General features: G+C 64.2%; 1 protein-coding gene across 1 annotated transcript; it reads left to right on the top strand.

Annotated features, from left to right (window-relative positions):
- Positions 1 to 684: 684 nt before the first annotated feature.
- On the top strand, positions 685 to 7,782 carry FGF3 (fibroblast growth factor 3). The gene is made up of 3 exons (XM_027045106.1): positions 685 to 904; positions 2,921 to 3,024; positions 7,417 to 7,782. Exons 1-3 carry the CDS (start codon positions 685 to 687, stop codon positions 7,780 to 7,782), a joined length of 690 nt encoding a protein of 229 aa, XP_026900907.1.
- Positions 7,783 to 15,428: the final 7,646 nt, after the last annotated feature.

Raw genomic sequence — 15,428 nt, forward strand, 5'->3', positions numbered from 1 at the left:
GCCCCGCGCTCCGCGGCCCTCTTCATTATGCGCCTCCTTTAATGGGCGTTCGCCAGCGCGACTTCCCCGCAAGTTGTTTTCGCGGACATCAGTCATCGGCGGCGGTCCCATTGTGCCGGGGGATTGATGGGGGGCGGGAGGGGGTGACAGGGCCTGGGGCGGCCGCCTCGAGGCCTCAGTCTATAATTTTCGGAGGCATAATTGGCCTGGGGGAGGGGGCGGGGGCGGGGCGGGGCTGGAAGGGACCTTTCGGAGCCGGGAGGACGCGCGGGGGCGCGGAGCCGCGGCTCGACGGCGCTGCGCGGGGGGCGCCCGGCCCGAACCCCGCGCCCCGCCGGGCTCCCCGCCCCTCCCGCGCCTCCGCCCGGGCACCACGTCGGCCTTTTGTTGCCGCACCGTCTTTTCTTCCCGCGCTGTGCGCAGCAACGGAAATTTCACCGGATCCCGGGTGAAAATTAAAGGAGGTGCCTCCCTCCCTCCCTCCGTCTCTCTCTCTCTCCCTCTCTCTCTCTCTCTGCCTCCCTCCCTCTCTCCCCCAGCCCCCGCTCCCTCCCGCCCCTCCCCCGCTCGCCGCGAGTCCGCACCGCCCCGCGCGCTCCGAGCGCCCCGGCCCGCTGTCGCCCCTTCCATGGGCGCCGCGCTCGCCTGCAGCCGCCGCCGCCGCGGGGCGGGCGCGATGCCACGATGGGCCTGATCTGGCTGCTGCTGCTCAACCTGCTGGAGCCCGGCTGGCCGGCCGCGGGCCCCGGGGCGCGACTGCGGCGCGATGCGGGCGGCCGCGGCGGCGTCTACGAGCACCTCGGCGGGGCGCCCCGGCGCCGCAAGCTCTACTGCGCCACCAAGTACCACCTCCAGCTGCACCCGAGCGGCCGCGTCAACGGCAGCCTGGAAAACAGCGCCTACAGTGAGTGTCGAGGCGGCGGCCGGGACCCCGGGGGGGGGGGGGAGCGGGGTCCGGAAGGGCCTGGCGCGCCCAGGGTGCCCGCCGGGGTCCCCCGCCGCCTCCTGGCGTCGGGGAGAAGAGCGCGAGGGGAGCTGGGGGGAGGGGGTCACGTCCGAGGGCACGCGCGGTAGACACCCCCGGGGCGCCCCGCCCGGCTGGGTCCCGGGGCCCCCGCAAGTTTGAGCCCCGTGAGTTGGTGGGAGAAAAGGCGCCGGACGAGGCGGGTAGGGTCTCCTAGTATTTTGACGACCTCTCCTCCTCGGGCCGACCCCGGGGCGCCCCGCCGGCCCCTCCGCCCTCTTGGGGCGCGGCCGCCGCGGGGAGAGTCATTTCCCGGGGCCCGAACCGCCGCCCTCGGCCGCAGAGCGACAGGCAGGGCGGGCGCCGCCTCGGTGTGCGGCCGCGGGATACGAGCTAGGCGCGCGGAGGGACGGACGTCCGCCCGGGTCCGGGGGCACAGGTGTGCTCCCGCCTGGCCCCACGGCCCGGATCGGGCTCCAGCGGGAGCCCCGCGGGCGCCGGGGTTTGGCTCCTCTGGCCGTGGGGACCCGGGCTCGGGCTGAGCCTCAGAGAGAGGAGCGCGGGGGCCGAGGGCCGAAGCAGCTCCGCTTGGCCGGGAGCGGGAGACCCGAGCTCGGGGCGAGGCAGGGACGCAGCGGGCAGCGTGGGAGCGTGGCGGGGGGCCCCGGTGTCCTGTGCTGCAGCCCGCGGCGCTCGCCCCCGCGCCGAGCGTAGGAAGCCGTGCGGCGGCGGGAAACCGCTGCTTCCGCGAGGAAAGCCGCAGCCCCGGGAAGGCGCCTTCGGAGGACGCCTCTGGAGCCGCGCGTGGGGGGCGAGCTGTCGCCAGGGCGTCCCGGGGGCCGCAGGATGGGGCTCCCGGAGCGCCCGCGCTCCCTTCCCAGCAACGCCCCGGTTCTCTCCAAATCCAGGCTCCCACAGACCATCAGAATCCTTGGAGCATCCAAGGCAGGCAGCTTGGGGGCAGAGGAGCGCGCGGTGCGCAGCCACCCCTGTCCCGCATCGGGACGCGGCGCCGCCGCCCTCGGCGCGCAATCCGCCCCCGCTGCGTCCCAGGGACGCCAGAGGCCCGCGGCCTGCATCGCCCCGCGTCTTGGCCCTGGGATTGCTGCTGTGCTGGGGGCTCTGGAGAGGGCATCGCTTTGGCTCCAGAGCCCCTTGGAGCCCTTGGGGGGCCGGGGGGACAACGGCCCCACTGGGGCCTGTGTTGCAGGACCTCTGATGAAAAGGCACTCCTGCGTTCAGAAGGAAGCTTAGGGGAGACTTAAAGTCCTTCCGCGCAGTGGGGATGGGAGAGCCCAGGTCAGCTTCCCTTTGTGGCATCCGGTGTCTAAGCCCGCTTCCTGCTACTGTCCTCTGTGGCGCTTGGACCCTGCCCTGCACAGTTACCTGCTGCCCAGGCCCGCTGCCAGTGAGTTCCGGTGGCCCCCTCAGTGCCCTGCGGGCAGCAGCCCCGGCTTCACGCCTGCCCCAGCCTCCTCAGATGCTGTGGGGTGTAGACAATGCGGTTGGAGAGCTCCCGCACCGCTCTCCGCAGCCGGGGTCGGAGCTCCGGCTCGCCCACGTGGGGGTGGTCTGGGGAAAGTCTCCTAACCCCGGCCGGCTCAGCTGGCCTGTCTGTCGGATCGCGCGGCCGGCTCGCCGGGTGGCTGAGAGGCCCCGCACCCGGCAGAGTCAGCGGGTAGCAATCTCAGTTTTCTTCGTCCCCTCCCGTGTCGGAATTCTTCTCGTCGGAGAAGCCTTTCCCGATGCTCCCGGGGCTCTGCCTCCCCTCCAGTAGTCTCTCCTTTTCCTCAACCTCCTGAGTCACCCCCCCCCCGCCCCGCCCCGCTTAAGTGTGTGTTGCCCTCACCTCCCCGAGCCTGGGCGAGGCTTGGGCGGGTCCAGGGGGTCCTCGGCCCTCGGCCTGGGGCTCTGTGGGGGGGCGCGGGGAGTGACGCGCCTTCACACTGTTCCCAGGTATCCTGGAGATCACGGCGGTGGAGGTGGGCATCGTGGCCATCAAGGGGCTCTTCTCTGGACGGTACCTGGCCATGAACAAGAGAGGACGGCTGTACGCTTCGGTGAGTCCGATCTCGCACGTGGGCAGGCGTGGATGGGGCGGCCGTCTCCTTTGGCCACTCGTTAGGGGACAGAGGGGACGTGGGCAGTGTAACGCTTTGTCCGGGGACCTGCAGAACCCGAGCTGGAACCAGAGCCTCAAGCCCCGGGGTCTCGACGCCCAGGGCGGCCTCGGCTGTCGGTGGCGGCTGCCCCTGTGATTGCCTTGGGGCACGGCCCCCCGGGGAGGACCCCACGGGGTCACACTTGTCTTAGGTTCTCCAGTGTCGCTGGTTAGAAGCTGCCCCTCCACACATTTTTGTTCACCATCGCTGCCCTTCCCCCCACGGTAGCTGAGAGCGAGGCAGAGATTGTCCCCCGAATCTCCACTGAAATAAATAGACCCGGTGAGCCGTGGGGCGCCACGCGACTGCCTGCCTGGCAGAGCTTTTCTGCGGGCTCAACCAGGGGTCTCCTGGGGGGACGAGAGAGAGAGGGAAGCAGGGCACGGCACAGCCAGCCCTCCCCCGGGGATGGGAAGGCGAGAGCTGAGAGCTGTTCGTTCTCAGGCCGGAACACAGAGGAAGGACCACAGGGCCCGCCTCCCAGGCACCCAGATTTGGAATCCAGTCTACACAGCCTGGGGCCTCCGCAACAGAAAAGGGTCCCGTGACTCTGTGGGCATTGGCGGTGTCCTTCCCCCAAGGGCAGGGGTGGGGATGCATGGAGTAAAATGCGTGTAAGCAGGAAATTTGCTAGTCTCCAACTAGTCATTACGCGCAGTTCGGCTGATACCTCCTTGGGCAATGAGAGGCTTTCCGTCCACGGTAACCTAGACGACGCAGCCCGAGGACCATCTCCCCGCAGCTCCCTCTCTCCGTGCAACAGTCTCTTTGCAGGGGACCCACACCAGCCTCTCCCTGCCCGGAGAGGTTGGGGAGCTGGGCAAAGTGTGATCAGCAAAACCCTCTTTAAGCTGCCGTCTCGTCCCAGACCTTGCGCCGTTTTGCCGAAGGAGATGGAAAAGCTGGAACGCGCCCAGCTGTTTTGTCTGCCTCAGGGACCACTTAAGAGAAGCCGTGTCTGGGGGGAGGGACCCCCCTGGCGCCCAGCCTCTTCCGCAGGTGCTTCTAGAGTCTGCAGACACCCGACGTCACGGCTTATCAGGATGTGCCCTCAGGCCGGGCTCTGGCCTGACTTTTTTCCTTGAGGGGCATCATGGCTTCCAGCCCCGTGCCCCTGGTGCCCGGTGGGCAGGACTGATTTTCTGTTCCTCAAGTGGCCTGAGGCCATCTACAGACGCCCCTTGTCCATTACGGAGAGGGGCCCCGGTGAGGCGTTCTCGTCGCCTTGCAGGGGTGGTGCTGGTCTTACCGGTCCCCGAGGGCCATCATCCGCACTGAGCAAGTTCATAGATTGGGCGGGGAGGGCTGAATCCGGAGGGGGAGCCTAAGGCCTTTGCCACGTCTCCCATGGGGGACCCGGGCCCAGGGCTTTGGGGGACAGCACAAAGCATGGTCTGGGGGATCCCTGTGGGTCACAGTCTACCTGTGGCTGCTATTGGTTAGATCTGACAACGCCGGCTTCTCCCTTCCCTTCCCTTCCCTTCCCTTCCCTTCCTCCTTCTTTCCTTCCTTCCTTCTTCCTTTCCTTTCCCTTCCCTTCCCTTCCTCCTTCCTTCCTTCCTTTCCCTTCCCTTCCCCTTCCCCTCCCCTCCCCTCCCTTCCCCTTCCCTTCCTCCTTCCTTCCTTCCTTCCTTCTTCCCTTCCTTTCCCTTCTTTTCCCTTTCTTCTTCCTTCCTTCCTTCCTTTCTTCTTCTTTTCCTTTCTCTTCCCTTCCTTTCCTTTCCCTTCTCTCCCTTTCCCTTCCCTTCCCTTCCTTTCCCTTCCTTTCCCTTTCCTCCTTCCTTCCTTCCTTCCTTCCTTCCTTCCTTCTTTCCTTTCTTCTTCCCTTCCTTTCCCTTCCCTTCCTCTCCCTCCCCTTCCCTTCCCTTCCCTTTCCTCCTTCCTTCCTTCCTTCCTTTCTTCTTCCCTTCCTTTCCCTTCCCTTTCCTCCTTCCTTCCTTCCTTTCTTCTTCCCTTCCCTTCCCTTCCCTTCCCTTCCCTTCCCTTCCTCCTTCCTTCCTTCCTTTCTTCTTCCCTTCCTTTCCCTTCCCTTTCCTTCCTTTCCCTTCCCTTCCTTTCCCTTCCCTTCCTTTCCCTTCCCTTCTTCCTTCCTTCCTTCCTTCCTTCCTTCCTTCCTTCCTTCCTCTCTCCCTCTCTCCCTCCCTCCCATCCATCCATCCATCATCCCCCTGGCATTCATTCCTTCATTCACCACTGCTCCGGGCATCCATATGTCACACTCTCTGCTGGGTATATGCATCGGGATCTTACTACATGTGAATCCACTCCTGTCATGGTCTCCAGAAGCTCCCCATCGCCCACACGTCACCATCAGGGTGCCTCGGCCCCCAAAGGAGCTGCCCGGACCACCTTCGGCTCCTCCCTTCCACCATCATTCCATAACCCATGTACTCACCACAGCCTCCTGAACCCCTCTCGCTTCCCCAGGACCAGCCACGCTGGTCACCCTTCCGTGCCTTTGCCCGACTGCAATGCCCCCATCAGAAACGCCCGCTAGAAAGTGCCCACCTCTCCCCTAATGACTCTCCAGGTGTCACCTCATGGGCAAGGTACCTCTCAGCCAGCCTCCCCTCACTCCTGCGGCCGCCCTCCCTGCACACCCCCTGCCCGGTGCCCTGGGGCTCAGAACCAGCTGGGGTCGCAGCCACGCCGGCCACAGCCACACTCTGCCCCAGGCTGGCTTTTCTGGAGACTGCGAAGGAAGAGCAGCCTCCCCAAGGTGGACGGTGTCAAGGAGAATTTCAGCAGGTGGCACCAGTGGGTGGGGGTGACTGGGGGGAGGCCCCTGTGGAGCAGAGGGTCTGGGATGGGATAGTCGGAGGAACCAGCGAGGCTTCGGGAACCATTGCCACTGTGAGTCCCAGCTGGGGCACCTGGAGACCCTGCCTCTGTGCTGGCACCTTCCTCCTGGGCCTCCTGACCCCTCTGGGAGCCCCTACAAGAGGCAAACTCTACGGCCCCCCCCAGGACCCCCCTCTGGAGGGCCTGAACTCCTCCCTCTCTGAGGCTCACAGGACTGAGTCCCTTCAGTTGCCCCACAAAGTGCCCCTGCAGTGAGAAAGCCCGCCCTCTGGCTTCCTGATTCATGGCCTCGGCTGTGGGCTATGACACCTTGAGTTTCTCACAGTTTAGCGTGGGGGCCAGGCACCACTGTAGCCGCCTGGCACGGGGGTCAGCCCGGAGCCCACCCACTCATCCCCAGACGGCCCCTGGTTCCCACGCTAGGCGGGGGTTGAACGCAGACCAGAATGGTGCCACATCCCCGTGATTTGGGGCCTGCTGCCACCCCGGGCCTCAGTTTCCCCGTCTATAAGGTGCGGAGGCTGGTCTTTGTCCATGGCATCTGTACTGTGACCCGGGGCATTCTGGGCATCCCCTGAAAGGTGGGACAGCAGAGAGGGGACAGCAGGGAGGTCCGGAAGAGCTAGAACCCGGCCCCCTTCCCTCTGAACTTACACGTCGTCGGGAGGCCCCTGGAGTTACCAGTCTGTGCCTCTCTCCCTCCAGATGCCCGCCTCTGAGAAGGCAGCGCCCCGCGTCTCAGCCCGTGCCCCCCAGCCTGCCCCAGGCCCACACAGGCCCCCGCGCATCCCCCACTTGTGCTGGGGCACCGCCACCCCCAGCCGCCCTCCAAGGGTAGTGTCTGTGCGGTTCATGAGCTTCCGCCTGGGCTCCTGGCTTCTGGTCCACACGCATGGGGCAGGCACCCCGAGGCCGAGGCGGCCGGTCTCAGAGCTCAAGGCCCAGAGCCAAGTTTCGTGCAGGCGCCAGGCTCCTGAAAACCCCACGAAAACATCCTTCCCGTGCTCTTCTCAATATCCGTTTCTTTTCTCTCGCACGCACACTTTTCACAAGGCGTCCGGGGTGCCGTCCTCTCCCTGTGTCCAGACGTCCTGCCAACGTCTGTGTCACCAGCGGAGATTTCGGGCAGGCCCCACGTCCGCTCTGCTGACACCGCCCCGCGTCCCCGTGCCGGGGATGCCTCCCTAGTCAGTGCCTGCGGCGGGGGGGGGACAGGGCTGGGGGAGCCACAACGCCCGGGGGCTCAGGAAACCGTGGGAGAAACGAGCAGACGCTGGAGCTGAATCCCGAAGGTCAAGGCCGTGGACCCGGAGGGGGAACGGGCACAGCCCGGGCGTGGGAGCGGGTCAGATCGGTGCTGGGCGCGCCAGGAGGGAGGAAGGAGGGGAGGGGGGTCCCGCCAAGGAGCGGGGGGTTCCTCGAGACCCCGGCCACCGGCCTCGAGCGCGGGGCCTCCCGTGGCTGACCGAGGCGTCTGGCCCCCCGCAGGAGAGCTACAGCGCCGAGTGTCAGTTTGTGGAGCGGATCCACGAGCTGGGCTATAACACCTACGCCTCGCGGCTGTACCGCACGGCGCCCAGCGGGCCGGGGGCCCAGCGCCAGCCCAGCGCCGAGAGACTGTGGTACGTGTCCGTGAACGGCAAGGGCCGGCCTCGCAGGGGCTTCAAGACGCGCCGCACGCAGAAGTCCTCTTTGTTCCTGCCCCGCGTGCTGGACCACAAGGACCACGAGTTGGTGCGTCTGCTCCACAGCGGGGCCGGGCTCCGCGGCGGCCCGCCCAGGCCCCCTGGCAAGGGCCCCCAGCCCCGGCGGCGGCGGAGGCAGAGGAAGAGGAGCCGGGGGGACCGGGCATAGCCCCCCCCCCCCACCCCCCTGGACCCGGCCGAGGAAGGCCGTCCACGTTCTGGCCCCAGGCCGGCTCCGAGCCCCCGGCCGACCCGGCCCAGCAGGTGCGGGCTGGCCGGTGCCCGAGTGCCCACCGTCACAGCCGATCACGGCGGCACAGCAGGTCTCTGGGACGCTCCCCGCCCGCTGCCCCCGTCCCTCTCCTGCTCTGCCCGGCTGCTGTGTGCCTCCCGGCCCTCTGTGATTCTCTCCAGCGCGGTCGGATCGGAAGGGAGCGCCGGCCGAGGGGGGCCGGGCAGGGAGGGCCGCTTTACGTGGGCGGCGTGTGGGTTTCCGTTGGACCGGAGCCCCCTCGGCCCCCCGGGGGGAGCCGGCTGTCGCGGGGGCGCCCCAGAAGCCTCCTGGCTGCGGGGAGCGCGTGGGCGTCTGTGTAACCGAAGCATTAAAGCGTTGCATTCGACTAAGCTGTTTGATAGATCGCGACGCAGCCTGAGCCCGGGGAGACCCTTGCCGTTTTTGCTTGAACCCTGTTTGCTGGCGACGATGACCGCGTCTGCGCCAAATCGCTCTTTTCGGACGTAAGACTGTATCCTGAGGAATAGGGCTAACGATGCATTTTCATGCCCTGGTTTGGAAAGCGGCTGTTTGCTGAAACCAAGAGGTGGTTCGTGCGGACGGAAAGCATAGGCTGATGCGTGTGTGTGTGTGCGTGTGCGTGTTCCTGTGCCCGTGGGGGCACACGCGTGCATGCATGAGTGTGTGCATGTGTGCACCTGCACGTGGAGAGAGAGAGAGACGGGTTTCCTTTGTTTGGAACCCCCCCCCCCCCAAAACTCCCTCCATCGTGAAGCTGTGTCTCCGTGGGCAGTTTTAAGCACCTGTGCGATGTGCCAGGTACGAGCCTCCCTGAACTCCTTCACCCCTGCAACCTGCCGGGCCCAGAGGAGCAAAGGCCGTGCACCTGCTGCCCCCACCATGGCGGTGGGTGGGGTCACCTGAGGCTAGCCCGGGTGAGAGCCAGAGGGCACGGGCAGTGGCTCACTTTTCTCGGACCTTGCAGGGGGAGCAGGTGAGGGGTATGGAACGAGATGCTGCAGGTTCCCGGCGTGGCCCCCGGGGTCACAGACGAGGAAGCATGTTCAGGAGGTGAGCTTGCCCAGGCCACATCGCACCCACCCTGCACCAAGATGCCCCTGAAACAAAGGGGGCGACATTCGGGGGCTCAGGGTTAATACCCAAAACAGATTGGATGGGAGAGGTGGGAAGGCAGCAGCTCCTGGGCGGGGGGCTGAGGGCCAGTCGCAGGCGCTGCCCTGTTCCGCTCTGCCTCCTGAGCGGGGACAGCTGGCCTTGTCCCCAGGAGGCCCCCGGTGCCCCTGCGGGAGGAGGCACTGGCCCCCCCACCCAGGCAGGGAGCCAGGCCACCCACGTCAGGCTTGGCCGGCCTCCTTCTGTCCAAGTCGCATGTTTGCAGGACACTGGGCTGGTGTCACAGGGCGTGACTCTTGCCCTGCCCCCCCCCCCCGGGGACATCACACTGCCCAGCCCACCAGCACAGAAGGTCTGAGACCCCAGCACGCTGGCCAAGGAGGCCCCAGACCCTCTGCGTCTACTGCAGCTCGTGTGTGAATCACATCCTTCCCTGCTTCTCTTCTTGGCAGATACAAGGCTCCTGGGGACCCTCCTGGGGGTGGGGCGGTGGGCACACAGGTAGGATCCCCCGGAAAGGAAATCGGGATGGGAGTGGGGTCTCATGAACCCGCTTTCGGGTTTCACTATTTGGCCTGGTCCCTTCTTTGTAGGCGTGGGGCGGGCAGAGGCTGGAGACCGGGCACCCACGTCCCCATGAGAAGATGCCTTGTGAGCCAGGACAGGGCGTCCCAGAGATGACGACCTACCTCCCTCTCATGCCTTTGCTGTCACCCGCACCTGCCCAGCCAAGGGGGAAAGGGGGGGGGGGGAGGAAGAAGGGGGAGGGGGAGGGTTTGAGCGGGGTCCTTGCTTTCGAGGGTCTCTGGGACTTTGGGCGGAGAGCCAGCAGGAGTGGGGCTGTCAGTGGGGCAGCTGCTGGGAAACAGGATGGCCGCTGCTCAACAAGTCACACGCAGAATTAGCACGGGACGCAGCAAGGCCACTTTAGGGGGTATGCCCGAATGCGCTGGAAGCAGGGCCTCCGACGGGCATTTGCTCCCCCACGTTCGCAGCCATGTGCTCGCAATACTCGCGAGGTGGGCTCGCCCGAGTGTCCGGTGACAGATGGTTGGAGACGCCAGGTGCGGCCCATCTACACAGTGGAGTAGCATTCAGCCTCCAGGAAAGAAGCCGACCCCTGCCACAGCAGGGATGGGCCAGGAGGGGACGCTCAGCGACACGAGCCAGCCGCAGAAGGACACCTGCTGTGTGATCCACTCACACGAGGCCCCTAGAGGAGTCACGTCTATCCAGACAGAGGGCAGACGGTGGGCGCCGGGGCTGGGAGGGGACAGTTAGTGTCTAATGGGGACAGAGCTTCCAAGTCATGCAAGCCTGCGGAGGTGGTTAGCTCCGTGAGATTGTACGCTTAAAAGTGGACAAAATGGTAAAAAAAAAAAACCCATAAAAACAAAAACAGAAACAACAACAACAACAAAAAAACCAGTGCGATGTCTTGACTGCCCGAGCTGCGTTGCTGGTCTCACTGGCCTCCCGCCAAAAGCCGAGAGCTGGCCGCGTCGAAGGTGCCCAGTGAGCAGTGCTGAGTCAATTAGGGGAAAAGAGAATCATAGGGAGTGGCCCGCCGGGCGCCCTCGCCTGCGCAGAGCTGACAGGACAGGCCGCAGGTGGCCTCGGAGGGCGAGAGCCGCTCTGCTTGCCCGGGACCCGTCCACTCCTCAGCTGCCCCGGGAAAAAGGTGGCCCCATCCGTGTGGAGCCAAGAAACCAAGGCCCCGCTGCCTGGCCCCTGAGCCCCAGCCGTGGGCGGCCCCCTCTGGGTGACCGAGCTTCAGCTGCCTGGAGTGGGTCTTTGAGCCCCTCGGCAGGTTCAGAGGCCTCCCGCCTTCCCGGGGGTGGAAGGGCTTGTGAAGGTGAACCGTGGGTCTACACTTAGCCCCCAGCCACCGGAGGGTGACCTTGCCGGGGCCACGTCCCGGGGCTGAGCCAGATGCAGCACCCTCTAGAGCTGACCCCCGTCCCCTCTCCGACTGTAATGACTGGAATACCGGGGCGGCCCGCACTTGTGCCTGAACAGGCAGGACTGCGTGTGAGCACCTCCAAACGGGACTCAGGGGACAGGAGACTTTGGGGTGGAAACAGAGGCGGTGTAGCAGCTAGATTTCTACCTGCCGATCCAAACACCGCCTTGGCCGCTCTTGTGGTCTCGTGATTGATCGTGAGAATGGGCCCCTGCCTCTCCCCAGCCTTGGCTTCTCCACCTGCCAGATGGGCTTCCGCGGTGGCCATCAGGATCACTGACGGGACACAGATGGCGAATGTTCTATCAAAGCAGCGGCACGGCCAGGAGTGGGCAGAGGGGAGGGCCGGGTACCGCTCTTTCCCGCAAGGGCTGGGAGACGCACGGGAGCAGGTGCCTCGCCAAGGCGACTATTCTGTGGTGTGCTTATTCGAGTGGCTCAAAGGTGAGGAATGGATGGAAATTTTCAGGGGGGGGGGCAGGGGGGAACACCAGGAGCTCTGATGGCAAGGTGGGCATCCCTGGGAAACCTCATGCCTTGGCAGGCTGGTTTCAAGATGGAAATTGCATACATTCATTTATTATCATGGATAAAATAAATACACTTATCTACCTTTTAGGAGGTATGGCAGTGTGTTTCTCTAATCATCCACCCACCCATCCATCTATCTACCCATCTATCCAACCATCCATGCCTCGTGGAAGACAGAGGTACGGCTCTAAAGTAACAGGTTGAGAGCAGTGATCTGGAGAAATTCAGGAAAAACCGTGGCAGCTCCCTGTTGGTGAGGACAATGGGACACCGTCATTTAGGACCCCATTCTTGAGAGCCTTGTGACCAGCCGGCCGCCATCTAGATGACAGCTCGACAACATCCTCACCCCCCCTTCGGAGCGGCCCCGGGGAGTCGAAAGGTCCAGAATGAAGAGCTGAGGCCATGGTTGGAGGGGATGGATGAGAGAAGGAACCGGCTTCGTGGCGAGGGCTGTTTGGAATCCCAGCCCTCGGGGTTGTGCCAGCCTGGGTCTCGATCGAGGCGGGTCTTGATGTTCTGTTCGGGGCTGGTGCGGCCGGGGAAGGTGCTCTACTCACTCTGAGCTTCGGTTTCCTCCTCTGCGAAATGGGGGCAATAAAGACACGGACATCACAAGGCTGTCTCCAAGATTCAGTGCCGTGGAAGGGTGAAGGCTGGTGCCTGGCACGCAGACCCCTGGCCAGGCTGGGCTGAACCAAATGGGGTGGACCTTCCAGGTTCTCCAAGGACGGTGGGCCCCCCCCCCCGGCCCTGAGCCCAGGGGGTGCTGGCCGGGAAACCTGCCCTGCTCACTTGATTCTTGTGCCCGGGCTGCTTTTTTGTTACAAGACATTTCTCTCTGACCTCCTCCCTTCACGGACTCTTACCATGCACAAGCAAGTCCATCTGCAAGCTCAAATTCTTCAGCGAACTGAACCCCCAAGCACGCGGCAAGGCTTGGTGGCTTTGCCAAGAGCCGCCTCCACCGGGATACTCTTCTAGCCACCTCTGCCTCCTACCTCCTGTGCCCCTCAGTCTTTCCCCCGTTCCTCCCTCCAGCCCCACTTCGCTGCCTATCCCAAGCCCTTCCCTGCCACAGGACCTTTGCACACACTGCCTCTTCACCTGGGATCCATGGGACAGTGAGGCCAAGGGACAGTGTCAGCTACACCCTGTTGCTGGCTTTTTGTAGAAGAGAGAGCAGCTCGGAGAGATTGAGCTGTTTCTGGGGGGTCACACGTGCAGAAGGGAGCATGTCAGACCCTTGGCTGTTCCAAGGTCTCTCGGGCTCCGACCCTTGCGTTCCTGCCCTCTGTGCGCCCCGAGGACCAGCGGGACACTCAGGAGTGGGCACGGCGGTGCGGCCACTTTGGAAGACGGTCCGGTGGTTCTCTAAAATGTCAGACAGAGGTTACGTGGGACCCCGCACTGCCTCTCCTAGGCACGTACCCAAGAGAGCCGAGAACGTACGGCCACACGAAGACCTTGATGGCGGCACCACTCATGGGAAAACGTTAGCCGACGGACGGACCGTGAAAACGGGCCGTGGCCGCGCGGCGACACATTGCCCGGCCGGAGGAAGAAACGACGTACTGGGACGCCGTGCCAAGGGGGGGAAGCCCGACACAAGGGCCACATACCGGTGGTCCCATTTACGCGAAATGTCCAGAATCGCACGTCTGTGGAGACACAAAGGAGGCTGAAGGTGGCTGGGGCGGGCGGGGCGGGCGGGGGAAATGGGATCACGGACACTGGACGCGGGGTTTCTTTCTAGGGTATGGGGACGCCTAACACAGGCGGTGACAGCACACGGTGCTGTGAATACAGAGCCACGGAATCGGGATGTATGGTAGGCAGACTGTCCCTCAATAAATGTGATGCCCCCACCCTGCCACGCCTGCAAACTCTTCTGTGACAGTTGGGCTGGTTCCATGCTTTGGGGACAAGTGGGAGACGGAGGGCGGGGGGGGGGGGGTGCTGTGTTGTCCCAAGGGATCTGGGAGGGCACGCTGCCTGCAGTGCCACAGCCCACCAGCAGGTGGCAGCGCGCTCAGCGACGAGCCCCAGGTGCGTCCCCGGACTGAGGACCGGCCACGTGGTCTGCCCAAGCCTGGTAGGCAGGCCCCGCTGGTGACCTGTTCGCAGCACCCGCTGGGTCACCAGGGTCAGGCCGGGGGGGGGGGGGGGGGGCGGGGAGAGGAGTTGGCCATCAGTTCAGGACTGACCGATCCTAGGGAGGCGACAGCATCCCTGCGTGGACACGTAGGATGCCCCTTGGAGGGCAGAGGGCCCCCTCCCCGGGCACGAGGGCAAGACGCAGGTGGTGGGCCTGGTCCTGAGCAGGGTATGTAGCAGGCTCCCACTCTTGCTCCCTGGGTGGGAGACAGAGGACTGCTCCCCCTACTGAGAACACATTCATCCACACATGACGATGATGATAAGGGGGTGGGGGGTGGCCGGAGGAAGAGGAAGAAGAAAAACACGCATTGGTTGCTTGCCTGGCTTGGTGCCCTGTCATTTGGATTGATCCCCACGGAGCGGGGTTCTAATTCTCCTCCACGTGATGGATGAGGAGCCAAAAGCCCAGAGGAGGCAGGCTCCTTGCCCAAGGTCACACAGCCTGCAAGGTGGGAGCCCACATTCAGACCCAGCCACCGGGCTCCCGTACGTGGCTTGGGCTCCGGTGGTCCTACGGAAGGGCGCGGTTTCACATTTTTGTCTGTGGGCCCTTGATTTCAGCCAGTGGTGCTCCAAATGTGGTCTCCTGACATGGGATTTGGCTTGAAATGCATTCCCGGGCCCCACTGCAGACGCGCGGCATCAGAGCCCCCGGGGGCGGCCCAGCAGTCTGTGTGTTCACAGCCTTCCTGGTGACGCCTGCGTATTTACAAGTCCGGGTGGGCAGGGATACCCCCACGGTCGCTCACGCTCAGCAAGTTAGCACATCGAGCGCTTTGCTACGGGCGGGGGTTTTTCACCCCTCATCACGCCGAACCCCTTCCGGCCACTCCGCAAGGCTGGCCCTTATGACCCCCATTGTACAGGTGGGGAGACTGAGGCTCGGGGGTAAAGCCCCCAGCCCCTTGTGGTAGGGCATGAGCTTAGACTGGAAGCTGGGTCTCAGCGGTCGCTGTGCCTGCTGCCCTGGGGACGGACAGTGTTCCTGGGAGGCGTGACTGCCCTCTGGCCCACCCGTACATCCTCTCTCGATGGGCTAGGGGGCGGGTGGGGAACTGGGCACAGACGGGCTACCCCCACGCCGGTACGTGGGTCTTGGGAAGGTCACTGCCACAGAAATGTAGGCATCATTGTCTGAGGCCGCCTGAGGCCTTCTGCTGGAAGGAGACAGTCTGGAGTGGGGGTGGGGGGCCACAGGTCCCCGGAAGTTCACCAACATCTAATCTGGGCCATCCCTGGCCCTGTCAGCAGCAGCTTGGGTCCTTCCAATGCTCACCCCCTGACCCCGTGTGCCTACCTGGAGGTTGCTTTCGGAACCAAATAGAATTGGACATCATAGCTCATCTTTCCCCAGTGAAACCTCCTGGAGTATCTGTGAGTTAGTATTCACTCAGCTACAAAGGTCAGAAACCTTAAGGTAAAGGAACTCGAGGCAAGATGAAAGCGTGTAGCTCTCGTGTAAAAGAGGTCCAGCGTGATAAGGCTGCTCCACATTCACCAGGGTCTCAGCTTCCTCCCATTTTTTCCTTCCTTTTTCATTTTACGGTGTTGACCTCATGGTACAAAATGGCTGCTTGGGCCCCAGCTGTTCCATCGCATTGCACCCCGCCACGGCAAAGAAGACCAGCGTATCCCCACCTCACAGGACATCTCCCAGAAGCCACACCCCCTAGCACTGCTTTCCTCCCATTGGCCAGACTCCAGTCACACGGCTGCTTCAAGCAGTGACGCGACAGGCAGAGAGAGAAGAGGAGAAGGGGGGAAAGGAGAAAGGATTAAGATTTACTGCCAG

The sequence above is a fragment of the Acinonyx jubatus genome, chromosome D1 (genome assembly GCF_027475565.1).
Source record: "Acinonyx jubatus isolate Ajub_Pintada_27869175 chromosome D1, VMU_Ajub_asm_v1.0, whole genome shotgun sequence".
NCBI lineage: Eukaryota > Metazoa > Chordata > Mammalia > Carnivora > Felidae > Acinonyx > Acinonyx jubatus.